This window comes from Lathyrus oleraceus, chromosome 6, assembly GCF_024323335.1.
Source record: "Lathyrus oleraceus cultivar Zhongwan6 chromosome 6, CAAS_Psat_ZW6_1.0, whole genome shotgun sequence".
NCBI lineage: Eukaryota > Viridiplantae > Streptophyta > Magnoliopsida > Fabales > Fabaceae > Lathyrus > Lathyrus oleraceus.
Genome location: NC_066584.1, coordinates 514,576,441 through 514,591,978, shown reverse-complemented (window position 1 = coordinate 514,591,978; position 15,538 = coordinate 514,576,441). Strand labels below are relative to the sequence as shown.

Here is a 15,538-nt window from a genome sequence, read left to right as displayed (position 1 = left end):
AAACAAACGCTTGCCCCTTTCTAGTCAACATTGTCAACGGTAACGCCAACTTGGAAAATCCCTCAATGAATTTTCTATAATAACCTGCAAGTCCAAGAAAACTCCTGATCTCAGAAACTGACTTCGGAGCTTCCCACTTAGACACCGCTTCTATCTTAGAAGGATCAACAGCAACACCACCTCTTGAAATCACATGACCAAGAAAACTAACTTCTTCTAACCAAAATTCACACTTAGACAGTTTAGCAAATAACTTCTTTTCTCGTAGAACTCCCAAAACCACTCTCAAATGCTCAGCATGCTCTTCTTCAGATTTCGAATACACCAAAATGTCATCAATAAACACTACTACAAACTTGTCCAGGTACGGATGGAAAATCCTATTCATATACTCCATAAATACTCCAGGCGCATTAGTCACACCAAAAGGCATTACAGAATACTCATAATGTCCATACCTTGTTCTGAAAGCAGTCTTCTGAATATCTTCAGTTTTCACACGTATCTGATGATACCCAGATCTCAAATCTATTTTGCTGAACACACTAGTACCAACCAATTGATCCATTAAATCATCAATCCTCGGCAAAGGATACCGATTCTTGATCGTCACTTTATTCAGTTGCCTGTAGTCCACACACAACCTCATAGTACCTTCTTTCTTCTTAACCAACAACACTGGTGCACCCCACGGTGACACACTCGGACGAATGAATTTCTTATCCAACAGATCTTCCAGTTGACTCTTCAATTCAGCTAACTCAACAGTAGACATATGGTACGGAGCCATCGATATCGGTCTAGTACCAGGTACCAAATCAATCGAAAACTCAACCTCACGCTCTGGCGGCAGTTCATTCACTTCTTCCGGAAACACATCGGGAAAATCACACACCACAGCTAGATCACCAATCACCAGTTTATCTTTAGCTTCCATAGTCGCTAACAGCATAAACAACTCTGCCCCATCTACTACTGCCTCATTCACCTGCCTTGCAGATAGAAACAAACTCTTTCCTTCCTCAATCTCAGGAAAAATCACAGTCTTATCAAAACAGTTGATATAGACTCGGTTAAACACCAACCAGTTCATACCCAGAATAACATCAACCTGCACTAGTGGAAGGCACACAAGGTCTATCCCAAAGTCTCTACCAAAAATACTCAAAGGACAACCCAAACAAACCGAAGTAGTAGTCACTGAACCCTTCGCAGGAGTATCAATTACCATACTACCATACATCTCAGATATCTCTAACTTAAGTTTCACAGCACAATCCAAAGATATAAAAGAATGAGTCGCACCTGTGTCAATAATAGCTACAAGAGGAAAGCCATTAATATAACACGTACCTCGGATCAAACGATCATCTGCAGAAGTCTCGGAACCTGATAAAGCAAAGACCTTGCCTCCCGACTGATTCTCCTTCTTCGGCTTAGGACACTGTGGACTGATATGACCCAACTCTCCACATTTGAAACAAGTAACAGTCTTCAACCGGCAATCTGCAGCTAAATGACCACCTTTTCCACACTTGAAACATTTCTTCTCATTACTGGTACACTCATGGATACGATGTCCAGCCTGACCACATCTGTAACACTTAGCAGGAGCACTAGAGTCTCCCCCACTAGGCCTCTTCATCCCACTCTGTCTCTGAAAACCTTTGCCAGCTGCATACGGTTTTCCACGATCATTCTGACTCTTACCTTTCCTATCAACCCTTTGCTGATAGCTCTCTGCTCTGGCTTTGGAATCCTGCTCAAAAATCCTGCAACAGTCAACCAAGTCAGAAAACACTCTGATCCGCTGATATCCAATAGCCTGTTTGATCTCGGGACGCAGCCCGTTCTCAAACTTCACACATACCCGTCAGAAAACACTCTGATCCGCGTATGGCGCGTACCAGCGCCAAAACCCCCATTTCCAAGCCACCCCATACGCGTATTGCCTAGTGCCATACGCGTATGACCAGAATACAGTTTTCCAGATCTGCTATGGGTTCTCTCTGCTACGAGATCCTTCCGATCCAACCTCTCACAGTCCAATTTTTCATACATGTTCGTTCGTTTTATCAATTACAACTCAGATGCATTCAACTTATCAAATCGTTAACCTTACTACATCTAATTCCTACGAATTTCATCAATTATCATCCAATTTCGTTCATCAATATATTCACAAGTTCATCACATATATCATTCAATCAGAGGCAATTTCAATGGTTTCTCACTACCCATCACATACTATCCCATAATACCCGTTAATCGATGATAAACCCCCCTTACCTGAGTAAATCCGGCAGTCTCTGAGCTCCAAGCTTTCCCTTCCTTCAACCTTCGTTGTTTTGCTTTTTGCCCTTTCTGCCTCTTTTCCCTTTTCACGTGAAAAATAACTTTTTTTACCAAAAATGGGATTTTTCTAACTTCCAACTTATATATTTTCCAAATTATATTATTATTCCAATAATAATAATAATTCGATAATCCCAAAAATAATAATAATAATAATTATAATCCAATTATCTAATTAAATTAATAAATCTATTATTAACTTAATTTAAATAATAATTATATTATTATCGGGGTGTTACAGTGTTTATTGACGATGTTTTGGTGTATTCGAAATCTGAAGAAGAGCATGATGAACATTTGAGAGTGGTTTTAGAAGTTCTACGAGAAAAGAAGTTATTTGCTAAACTGTCTAAGTGTGAATTTTGGTTAGAAGAGGTTAGTTTTCTTGGTCATGTGATTTCAAGAGGTGGTGTTGCTGTTGATCCTTCTAAGATAGAAGCGGTATCTAAGTGGGAAGCTCCGAAGTCAGTTTCTGAGATAAGGAGTTTTCTTGGACTTGCAGGTTATTATAGGAAATTCATTGAGGGATTTTCTAAGTTGGCGTTACCGTTGACGATGTTGACTAGAAAGGGGCAAGCGTTTGTTTGGGACTCAAAATGTGAAGAAGGTTTCCAAGAGTTAAAGAGAAGGTTAACTACTGCTCCTATTCTGATATTACCGAGTCCGTCGGAACCATTTGAGGTTTACTGTGATGCTTCATTTTTGGGTTTGGGTGGTGTTTTGATGCAGAATAAGTAGGTTGTAGCTTATGCTTCGAGACAACTGAAGGTTCATGAGAGGAACTATCCGACACACGATTTGGAGTTGGCAGTTGTGGTATTTGTTCTGAAGTTATGGAGGCATTACTTGTACGGGTCAAGATTTGAGGTTTTCAGTGACCATAAAAGTTTAAAGTATTTGTTTGATCAGAAAGAGCTGAATATGAGACAGAGGAGATGGTTAGAGTTTCTGAAGGATTATGACTTTGGTTTGAATTACCATCCGGGTAAAGCAAACGTAGTGGCTGATGCATTGAGTCGGAAATCATTGCATATGTCTATGTTAATGGTTAAGGAATTGGATTTAATTGAGCATTTTAGAGACTTGAGTTTGGTGTGTGAGAGTACTCACAATAGTGTTAAATTGGGAATGTTGAAGTTAACGAGTGGTATTCTGGATGAGATTAGAGAGGGTCAGAAATCCGATGTGCTTTTGGTTGATAAGTTGACTCTAGTGAATCAAGGTTAAGGTGGTGAATTCAGAGTTGATGAGAATGGTGTTTTGAAATTTGGTAATCGAGTGTGTATTCCGGATGTTACCGAACTCAAGAAGAGTATTCTGGAGGAAGGACATCGTAGTGGCCTGAGTATTCATCCTGGGGCTACGAAGATGTATCATGATTTGAAAAAGTTATTTTGGTGGCCGGGAATGAAAAGAGAAATTGCGAGTTTTGTTTATTCTTGTTTGACTTGTCAGAAGTCAAAGATTGAGCATCAGAAGTCGTCTGGGCTAATGCAACCGTTGGCTATTCCAGAGTGGAAGTGGGATAGTATCAGTATGGATTTTGTTTCTGGTTTACCGAGGACAATTAAGAATTTTGAAGCTATTTGGGTGATTGTTGACAGATTGACAAAATCGGCTCATTTCATTCCGATCAGAATGGATTATCCGTTAGAGAGATTAGCTGAGTTGTATATTGAGAAAATTGTAAGTTTGCATGGTATTCCGTCGAGTATTGTTTCGGACAGAGATCCTAGATTTACATCGAAGTTCTGGGAAGGTTTGCAGAGGGCTTTGGGAACTAAATTGAGATTGAGTTCTGCATATCATCCGCAGACTGATGGTCAGACTGAGAGGACGATTCAGTCACTGGAGGATCTTTTAAGGGCTTGTGTTTTGGAAAAGGGAGGTGCTTGGGATTGTTATTTACCTTTGATTGAGTTTACCTACAACAATAGTTTTCATTCGAGCATTGGTATGGCACCGTTTGAAGCTTTGTATGGTAGGAGATGTCGGACACCTTTATGTTGGTATGAGTCCGGTGAGAGTGCTGTGGTTGGACCGGAGATTGTTCAACAAACTACGAAAAAGATTAAGATGATTCAGGAGAAGATGAGGATTGCTCAGAGTCGTCAGAAGAGTTATCACGACAAGAGGAGGAAGTCACTTGAGTTTCAAGAGGGAGATCATGTGTTCCTTCGTGTTACTCCGATAACTGGGGTTGGTCGAGCTTTGAAGTCGAAGAAGTTGACACCTCGATTTATTGGTCCTTACCAGATTTTGGAGAGGATAGGGGAGGTAGCCTATCGTGTCGCTTTACCGCCGTCACTTGCGAATTTGCATGAGGTTTTTCATGTGTCTCAGTTGAGGAGGTACATTCCTGATCCGTCGCATGTGGTCCAAGTAGATGATGTACAGGTGAGAGATAACCTGACTGTTGAAACATCACCTATGAGGATCGAGGATCGAGAGTTGAAGCAGTTGCGGGGTAAAGAGATTGCTTTGGTAAAGGTAGCTTGGGGAGGACCAGCAGGTGGCAATGTGACTTGGGAACTTGAGAGTCAGATGAAGGAGTCTTATCCAGAGTTATTCGCTTGAGGTATGTTTTCGAGGACGAAAACTCTTTTAGTGGGGGAGAGTTGTAACACCCCGATAAAATATGATAATTATTTAATTTAAGTTAATAGTATATTTATTAATTTAATTAAATAATTGGAATATTATTGGATTATTATTATTGGAATAATAAAGTTGGAATATATATAAAGAGTTCCATTTGGTAAAAAGGGTTTTTTTTTCACGTGAAAACCAGAGAAGCGACAGAAAGTGAGAAAAGGGCAAAGAGGAAGAGCAAGAGAACAAGGGTTGAAGAAGGAAAAAGCTTGAAGTTAAAGAATCAATTGCCGGATTAACTCAGGTAAGGGGGGTTTATCGTCGTTTAATGGGTATTATGGGTTAACATGTAATGGGTAGTGATAAGCCATTGAATTGACCCTAATTGGGATGAAGAATGTTGCAATTGTGATGGATGAGTTATGTTAAAACTGAAATTGAATCTATGTTTGGGTGAGTCGTGATTTTCCGAAAGTGTAGCTTTTTACGGAATCGGAATCGGAGGTCCGGAAGTCCTCCAACGGGGAAAAATGCGGGGGATCCTGCATTCTGTTCGTGTTAGCGCAGGAACAGCTTTCTGTCTTGCGTTAACCAGTTAACCCAGGGTGTTAACCGGTTAACACTGTTATGATATTAAAATAATTAAAGTCTGTCTTGCGTTAACCGGTTAACCCAGGGTGTTAACCGGTTAACACTGTTAAAATTTGCCAGGAAGCGCGTTCTGTGTTGCGTTAACCGGTTAACCCAGGGCGTTAACCGGTTAACACTGTTGGAAAAGTGAAAATTTGATATTCAAATATTGTGTACATAGTTGATGATTGGCCTATATTGGTGTATGATATAGTAGGGATCATTCCCCGTTGTTTTGAGCAGTAGGGGTATTAGTAGAGTGTGCTAATACTGTAATTTATTATTTGACATGACATGATATGATTCTGTGATAAATATGCTGATAATGTATGATGGTATGCATAATGCTGTGAATATATCTATTATGTATGCAATTGTGGATGGACGGTTTATGGCTTAGAGTGTGAGCATATGTCCATTGTGGATTGTTGTTGATGGTTGCATGCTAGGTGATTTAGCGTGTATAGTATGGCCTTTATGGTGGTAGCTAATTCCCATGGTGAGGAATTAGTGAGTGAGTTATTGTGGATTGTTGTTGATGTTTGCATGCTAGGTGATTTAGCGTGCATAGCATAGCCCTTGGGGTGGTAGCTAATTCCCATGGTGAGGAATTAGTGAGTGAGTCACTAGGTCTCAAATGAGTGGGACTAGTGAGCTTGGTAGCCGTATCTGGGTTTGATTGGTGAGGTTGAACTATGTGTTCACGAATAGTCGGTACCGCATGCATGGAGTCTCATTGCATAATGTATGTATGGCGTATAATATGAATGGATGTATTCCAATATTATACGTGTGTTTTGTGTTTGAGTTGAGTATGATGATGATTATGAGTTTATGTTGCCGTTGCTGAATGTGTGATATGATTAGGGTGATGAATGTGTTAATTTACTTAACATTACATGATATTTTATAATGCTTATTATATCGATTGAGGAACTCACCCTTACAACTATATTTCAGGTAACGAGCAGTGATTGAGTAGAAGCTAGTGCTTGGAGTCTAGTGTAGTTCCTTAGTGGGTCATGCTCTGGTATATGTAACATCGGGACGAGATGTTTTACTTGTTTTCATTTTGTTGTTGAACAATTTTACATGTAATGTGTTACATGGTTTGAATATTGTTGGATTTCTATCCGCTGCGAATTGTGCAATGTTTTATTTTGATTAATAAATGAGCATGACAAACTATTTTGGTGATTGGTGTGAAGTGTCAAGTGTGACACCCTTAAAATTGCATATCTACTCTGATTTATATTCTGTTGTTTTAAATTAAATTTGGGGTATTTTAGAAGGGTGTTACACCTCTGCCCTTGACTTGATATGAACTTTTGAACTTAGAGTAGGTAACATCCCCATGCTTTGAAGTACTTGGCCAATGCCATTATTTGAGACTGATTTATCTTGGCCAATGCCATTCATCTGAGGCAAGCCTTGAGAGCCTCAATGGTTTATCTGTTATTTTGTCTCTATGCTTAAGTTATTGTCTTGATCTTATTGTTTTTATCTGATGATTATTTATATGAGTTTGCCACAAGGAATATTTCATATGATACATTTGAAGACACTGAAGACCGCTTGCTTGGATTCTGGATATCTTTATTTGATGCCTTTGATCTTCATACTTATTGCTTGGATGCTTACGATTGTTGCTTGCTCAATATTCCAAAGGAAATGGGTTTCTATCTGACATTCTTGTCTTGCGGATTGCATCCAATTGGTCAGATCTTTTTAGCTCTAAACTTTTAAATTTTTGTCTTGGATAGTCCCTTCATCTCCTCCTTTCCTTCTTAAATTTTAAAATTTTCTCCCTTCTTTTCAAAACCTTCTTTGTTTGTGTTTTCAACTTAGACTTGTTTTAATGAGTACAAACTTTGGCCTAATGCCATTGATTTTCAAAATATTTTGTTAATCAAACTTGTGAATATCCTTAATCATATTGATTTAACTTTCAAAAAGACAAAAAGAACTAATAACCCCATTTAAGTCTTTGACCATTTTGTTCCCTTTTCTTGTAAAACATTTGCAAGAGAGTATTTATATTTTAGTTGTTTATGGTTGAGATATAATTCTCCCATTCCATGATATTGATTATAAGTATTTCATTTTATTAGGGGTTAGTGGCATACTTGTTGATTGAATCCAAGTTGGAGCCCTCCCTCTTAAGTGTTGTAAAGCACTCACTATCGGTGGATGTTTGGTTGAGTATTCTCCCATTGATAACAAAAGATCTTTAAACTTTTTTTAAATTCAATCCACCAATTTCTTTGAAATTTTTACTACGAACTATGAGGTTTTGATCTCTCATTTTTATGTTGGTACGTAGGCATAAGACCAAAGGTCTTTTCAAACACAAAAATATAACAAATGAGTTCTTTTCTCATCCCCCAATCTATATTTTTAGCAAACATCTTTTTCAACCAAAACACTTGGACACAAAAAGGGTTTCCTAGGAGTACCTATGACACTTTGGGTGTTAATACCTTTCCACTGTGTAACCAACCCCCTTACCTGTAATCTCTGACATTTTATGAGTTTTGATTTGAAAACTTCTTATCTTTAGGTTTTGTTCGTACTTTTCCCTTTTCCTTTGGAAATAATAAAAGCGCGGTGGCGACTTTGGTTTTATTGATGTTGAGTTAACCAATAGCTCAATTTTCATGAATTTAACGCTACACTCAGATCCTCGCGTCTTAAGGTGGTCACCAACATGTTCTGGACTCATCTTTGATTCGAGCCTTCAACGTATGTTATCGCATCGCAAAACCGCGAATCCCGTTTGAAATAATGTTGCGTTTGAGTATCAAGAACAACTTAATTGGAGCAAGAGAGGACTTGTTGAATGGAACTGCTTGGGTCCATAGAAATAGAGCTCTGATGCGACGATTTTTCGGCAATCAGAAGAAAATTGAATTACAGGAACTTCCCTCGGCTTAAACATACACACACGATGATGAAGTAAAAAAGGAAAAGAGCTCGAGAAGCTTACCAAAATCGAAGCCTCTACCACGAGTAAGTACGAAACAAATCTTTGATTTCTTCCTCTCTTTTTCCTTCGCTAGTTATCGCTCTTGCGACCTTGTTGTGAACTCTGAATGTAATCGTGAATTGCAGAGATGATGCACTCTTCTCGTATGCAAATGGCCCTTGTGTCGGATACTATTTGTTATGAACTCGAGCAATTATGCAGATGGTTGATCTTAAGAGAAATTTGGGATTCTGCAGGAGAGCTAGGATGAATATGAAGAAATGAAAATCTCCCCCTGAATCGTGTGTTGCAATCCTTTATAAAGTTTGATTTCTATTCTGAAATGCTAATTGAAATTCAATTGAAATTCATCTCAAATTCCAAATGGTAAATGTTGTTAGAAATTACCTTGAAATTTGGATTAAATTTGAAATGAAATTCACAGTTAGTTACATGAGACTCATTCTGTTAGCAATGCCAAAATTAGTTGGAATTAATTAATTTGTTGAAATTGAATTCAACTGATATGGAAACTTATATTTGACACAACACTGTCAAATCTAAACTTGAGTTGAACTGAGATTGGAAGTTAATATACTGTACTTACAGGTGAGTCTGAAGGTTAACTGAAATTGTGAATGAGTTTCTGCCATACTCTAGCAGAGGATAGACTTTTATTGTCACCATTTTTCCTTGCTGTCAAATTATGCAAAGATTCTAGCATAAGAACTCATATACTTCCTGTCAAAAATTGTGCAGGATTCCATTTGGAGTGTTAAAGCTTGAAGGAACATGGCTTCATTTGGCTTGGCTCTTGTAATAAATTTAGATCGGCTCATGGTTGGAAGTTTTTCTTTAGTTTATTCAAGGGAAGTGATATTCTCATGTGTATGCATGGTTTGGTTGTGGTATTTGTTAGCTTGTGAGTTCTTTGTAGGATTTTTAAGTTGTAAGTTAGTGATACAATGTGTAAGGAATTTGGGTTAATGGTAGCAAGGGGTTTTTGGAATCGAAATGGAAATTGGATTAAAGTTTGTAATGAATGGCTTATGTATGAAATTTAAAGAGTTTATGTAATAACTTGTGTAATGTATATATAATCAAGATTTTGGCTTTTGGTTGTGAAATAAATATTGTTTGTGCTTGAAACAAAAGTTAATTCTTGAATGAACTATTTATGGAACTTGGTAGTATGTGTAAATGGATTAGAATGTTTGGCATTGTATGTACTTGAAAGTGAATTTAAATGGTAAAGTTTTGGTGGTTAAGAATTGGCTTGTATTGATTTGTAATTGCAAATTATATTGAATCATGAATCTTGGCTTGTGGTTAAGAGATTAATTGTATTGGTTGAATCTTGTAATGGTTCACATAATGAGACTTTGAATTGAAGGTGTATTAGAACCAATGGTTGAAATGCATGAGAATGATACTTTGAATGGAAAATTGATGGGATATTAATTGGGATTTGTATGAAACTTGGACATTTGGTATGATGAAAGTTGCTGAATTTGGATGAGAAGCAAAAATAGATAAATGATATGAATTGAATCAAATGAATGTACATGATTAATGACTAAAAATCAAGAAATATGGACTTGTGAATGGATGGTTGACTTTGGTCAACTGGTTGACCAAAAAGTCAACAATTGACCACAATCAACTGTGGATCTTAAACCAGGGTTTTCTTGTTTGTATGGACTTGTGTTAATAAAGGTGAACATGAGCCTTGGCTAAACATAGATTAACCTAAAATGAAGATATAGACAATGGTTTGAAAGCCCTGATGGTTCAAAAGCAAACCAAAGCCCCAAAGATCAAAGGATTGATACAAGCATGAATTCATGGACCAAGAACTAGTAATCCGCACCATATGCATAAGAGACATGACCTTGAAAGAGCCAGGAATATGCGTGTATGAAATTAGGGTTTCAGTCAAACCAAGATATCTCAGTCGAATACTTATTTACATGGGCCTTCATGCATATCAAATTAGGGTTTCCAGAAGCATATCCTTCAATCAAAAGCCTTGGATGAATCAGGATGCTTCTCAACCAAGTCTTCAACACATGAATTCCCAACTAGGGTTTAGAGGCTAAGATAAGACCCACAGAATAAACATGAAGCCTTATAACCCAATTACTAGAAAATTAGGGTTTAAACCCCTCTACAGAGTATCATGATAGGACTTTGTTGAATTCCAACTTCAAAGATCAAGTCATTAGGGTTTTGCATCCCCTATAGTCAGATGAACATCCAAGCTGAGCCTATAGTGCCTCATCCACTCCAAAACCCTAGCTTTACCAGCTAAGAACTTTGAAACCACAGTGATCAACCAATGGATATGAATGGATAATTGATGTATATGTAAGAAACATGAAGATATGCAAATAATTCTATAGTCATAGCTTGAATTAAAAGGTGAAAAAGGGAGGGAAAATTTTGGGGTACAACAGCTGCCCTTATTTAATCTTCTTGAACCTGAATACAAGAATTGAGGAAGCTTTTCAAGTATTCAAGGTAGAAGAGGATTAAATACTAACATATCCGAAAATTTTCCACTACTGAGATACATATATTTGATATTCTGTGAGGAAATTATAGATGGAGAATATGATATGCATGTTGCATGATGTATGTTTTATTTTCATAATGCATGAGTGTTTATATGGTCAGATCACGGGGCATGATTCTTTGGTATGGAGGGGACTCTGACTCGACATCAATTATACCAAAGAAATTGATATTACGAAATGAATGGGTGTTAACACTGCTATTAGGGATCCCCCTGGTCCTACTGAAGAGCACGAAGATATATGATCTAACTGGGCAATCATCAAGACAAATGCAGATGTTCAAGCAAGGCTTTCCAACTACCGATAATCTTTTTAAGTTCTTCAGGAAGTTATAACAATGCATAAGGTTTTCTTTTAATGTAGCTTTTATTATTCCCCCAAAAAATTTAAAGCATTGTGTGATTACGATAAATCAGTTATTTCGAAAACAAAATGCAGGAGAAATGAAAAGAAATTGATAAAAGAACCAAATTTTATTGATTGTAAACAAATTTATACATATGATGCATACAAGGATGCAAGCATCCTTAAAGGGGATGTTGCAAAAATTGAAAAATAAAAGAAATGGAAATGGGAAATATTTTTTGTATTTTTCCATGATTACAACGTTGGCCATTATCCACTGTAGGATTTGAATCCCAACTCCTTGCTCTGATTAACGATGATTGGATCGATCTTTGACCGTTTGAGATCTAGCTTGTAGTGTAGTAGGCTCAAGAAACATAGTCAATGCCTTTATCCCTAACTTTTTCCTAGACATTTTCTATTTTTTTCGTCCACTGGGATGCTCATTTTTTCCTAAGTCGCCCTTTCAGGTTTTCGACTTAGCGAGCTTCATATTTTTATTCGATCCCTAACTTTTGCATAGACAATTTATTTTTTGGTCCATAGGGATAACCATTTTTGCCTAGATTGATCTTGCGAGGATCGACCAAGCAGGCTTTTATCATAATTTCTTTTTAGGAATGATATTTTTTGACTATATCTTTATTCACTGGCGATGGAAACTCTTCCCCATCCATTGTTATGAGGATTAGGGCTCCACCTGAGAAAAGCTTCTTAATTACAAAAGGTCATTTGTAGTTGGGAGTCCATTTTCCCTGAGGATCTGAGTGAATAGAAAAATACCTTTTGAGCACGAGTTCTCCTAAGCGATACTCACGAGGAAAAACTTTCTTATCAAAAGCTCGTTTGAGGCGTCTTTGGTACAATTGACCATGGCATACAACCGTCAAACGCTTTTCTTCAATCAGATTCAACTGGTCATACCGAGATGGAACCCATTCAGCTTCATCAAGGTCAGCTTCCATGATAAACCTGAGTGAAGGAATCTCAACTTCAATTGACAGAACAACCTTCATCCCATATACTAACGCGTACGGAGTTGCCCCAATGGATGTCCGAACTGAGGTCCTATAACCGTGTAAAGCAAAAGGTAGCATATCATGCCAATCCTTATATGTCCTGACCATTTTCTGGACAATTCTCTTGATATTCTTATTAGTTGCTTCTACGACACCATTCATCTTGGGCTGGTATGGTGAAAAGTTATGGTGCTCGACCTTAAATGCTCCATCTTGCTAGGAATCCTGTAGCGACAAATTATCTTTTTTTACTTGATAAACCGAGTAACCACTTGTCGAGTGACATTAGCGTATGAAGCAGCTTCGACCCACTTCGTGAAGTAATCAATAATTACTAGGATGAGTCGATGTTCGTTGAGATCTCTAGGCTATATTATCCCAATCATATCAATACCCCACATAGAGAATGGCCATGGAGACGTCATAACGTTCAACAGAGTTGGTAGCACAAAGATCTTGTCCTAGTATATTTGACACTTATGGCATCTTTTAACAAAGTTGTAACAGTCAAGCTCCATTATTATCCAGTAATACCCAACCGGAAGTATATTCTTGGCCATATCAGGACCTTTCGCATGTACACCCTCGCAGCCTTCCTGTATAGATTTTATGATCGCGCTAGCTTTGTGTCTATCCACGCATATGAGCAGTACAAAATCATAATTCCTCTTGTATAAAACATCACAATTTATGAAAAACTTGGAAGAGAGACTTCTCAAGGCCTTCTTATTAGTAATAGATATACCCTCAGGATATTGGTGTTTCTCCAGAAATGTCTTTATGTCATAGAACTAAGGTTTATCATCAGGATCTGCTTCGATTACTAGACAACGTGTTGGCTTATCTAAGTGATCAATATGGACAGTTGGTGCTTCATTCTTCCATTTGACTTTAAACATAGATGTCAACATAGCTAGAGTGTCTGCTAACTGATTCTCTTCCCTAAGAATATGATGAAAAAAGATTTCATCAAAGTAGGGTATCAGTTTTCTGATATGCTCTTTATAAGGAATCAATTTGCTATCCCGAGTTTCTGAATCACCTTTTACCTGACTAATTACCAGAGTTAGATCTCCATATACCTCGAGAATCTTGATCCTTAAGTTAATGGTTGCCTTCATACCGTAGATACATGCCTCATATTTTGCCATATTGTTGGTGCAATCAAAGCATAATCTAGCGGTAAGTGGAAGGTGGAAGTGAGTTGGAGAAGTAATAATTGCGCCTATTCCATGACCACGAGCATTGGAAGAACCGTCGAACACGAACGTCCATCGCGATCCTGGTTCGGGGCCTTCTTTGGGGCCTGGAATAGCGAAATCTCTAATAAACATGATGTCTTCATCTGGAAAGTCAAACCTCAATGGTTGATAACCCCCCACATGTAAATAAGCAAGGTAGTCAGACAAAATAATCCCATTTATTGCTTTTTGGGTCACATACTGGATATCATATTCGGTTAACAACATTTGCCACCTGAAGCTAGCAGAAATATACCCGAACGTATCGCACGCTCGAACATACAACAGAGTTGCCATCGAACTTTATTTATTCCCGAAGGAAAGGGAAAACATCGATAAAACCCAGGGGAAAGAGATACGCTAGGTAAGGAAGTCGGTTATACAAGGGGAAGGCATTAACACCCCTAACATCCATGGTACTCCATGAGAACCATTTTGATTATTCTTGTCAGAATGGGTGTTATATCTGAAGATTACTCGCAAAAGAATAAAGTGAAAGGAAAATAAATAGATAAAGTGCTCGGTGAGGATTAAAGCCCTCATGCCTACGTATCCTCATAGTGCAATGAGGAATTCAGAGCTCCGTAGTTCATAGAACTAGTGGTGGGAGATGAAAAGAATTATGATCAAGGTATGGTCTAAACTAAAGAATGGTATGATTTGAACTTCAACAAGGGATGAAATCTGAATCCAAGAGTAAAACTGATGTTGACCAATATGTGGACTAACCGGAAGCGTCTGCCACTATATGGTATAGCCGAAAACAAGGTGGATTAAGTGTTTGGGTACGATTTAAACAACTTTTGGTTCACAAGGTGACACACGATGGAGCTCAAAGAGGTAGTGTGTTTGGCTCAAATATAACTGGTATATCATATGGAGTGAATGAAGGTAGAATCATGGATGCATTGTGGAGATGAACGAAATGAATGACCAAAGTCAGAGAATTTAAGGATTTGGTAACGGTGATCGAAAAGGTAAAATTTGCAACCAAAGGCCAAGGTATATTAGAATCCAGGGAGAAATGGGATTTGTACCATAGAGGGAAACGACGTCTTAGAAAAAAAAGGAATTAAATTTTTGGGTGCGGATTTGCCACTATATGGTCACAAAAGGGTGTATATGGAATTCAAAAGAAAATTGTATTTAGGTTTCAAAGAAACAATATGTCACTAGGGTGAACGGTTTATGATTGAAGATAGATAATGGATCATGAAAGATATGGATGGTTCCCTAAGGCGGAAGGAATAAATAAGTATGCTCAACAAGGATTCACATCCTCGTGCCTATGTATTCTCAATGTGTAATGAGAAAGTCAGAGCATTCGTAGTTCGTGGAACCACGAGAACAAAGTGAGATTGAAGGTGATGAAAAGTATAACTTGCACCAACATAATGGTATCAAGGGAACCCACAAATGGAAAGTGAACTTGGAACCAAAGAGTAAACAAACATCTTAGCCAAAAAGAATGAATTAAATGTTTGGGTATGATCCAAACAACTCTCGGTTAATAAGGTGGACTGTTGTTATATCGTCCTAAAAGGGTATACACGGGGTCCAAAAGAAAGTATTATTGAGTACAAGGAACAATATATCACTGGTTGGGGAACACATAGTTAGAGATCAAAAAAGAATTGTATCTTGGATCCATGAAGGAGATAGACTCTGAACCGAAGAGTAAACAAGCGTCTTAGCCGAAAAAGAGTGAATTAAATATTTGGTAACGATCCAAACAACTCTTGGTTCATAAGGTGGATTGTCGTTATATCGTCATTAAAGGATGTACATGGAGTTCAAGGAAAGGTGTTATGATCT

General features: G+C 37.8%; 1 protein-coding gene across 1 annotated transcript; it reads right to left on the bottom strand.

The window, feature by feature from the left end:
• Window positions 1-13,273: 13,273 nt before the first annotated feature.
• LOC127096506 (uncharacterized) lies at window positions 13,274-13,816 on the bottom strand. Its single transcript, XM_051035067.1, has one exon. The coding sequence runs from the start codon at window positions 13,814-13,816 to the stop codon at window positions 13,274-13,276; it is 543 nt and encodes a 180-aa protein (XP_050891024.1).
• Between the last annotated feature and the right edge of the window lie 1,722 nt (window positions 13,817-15,538).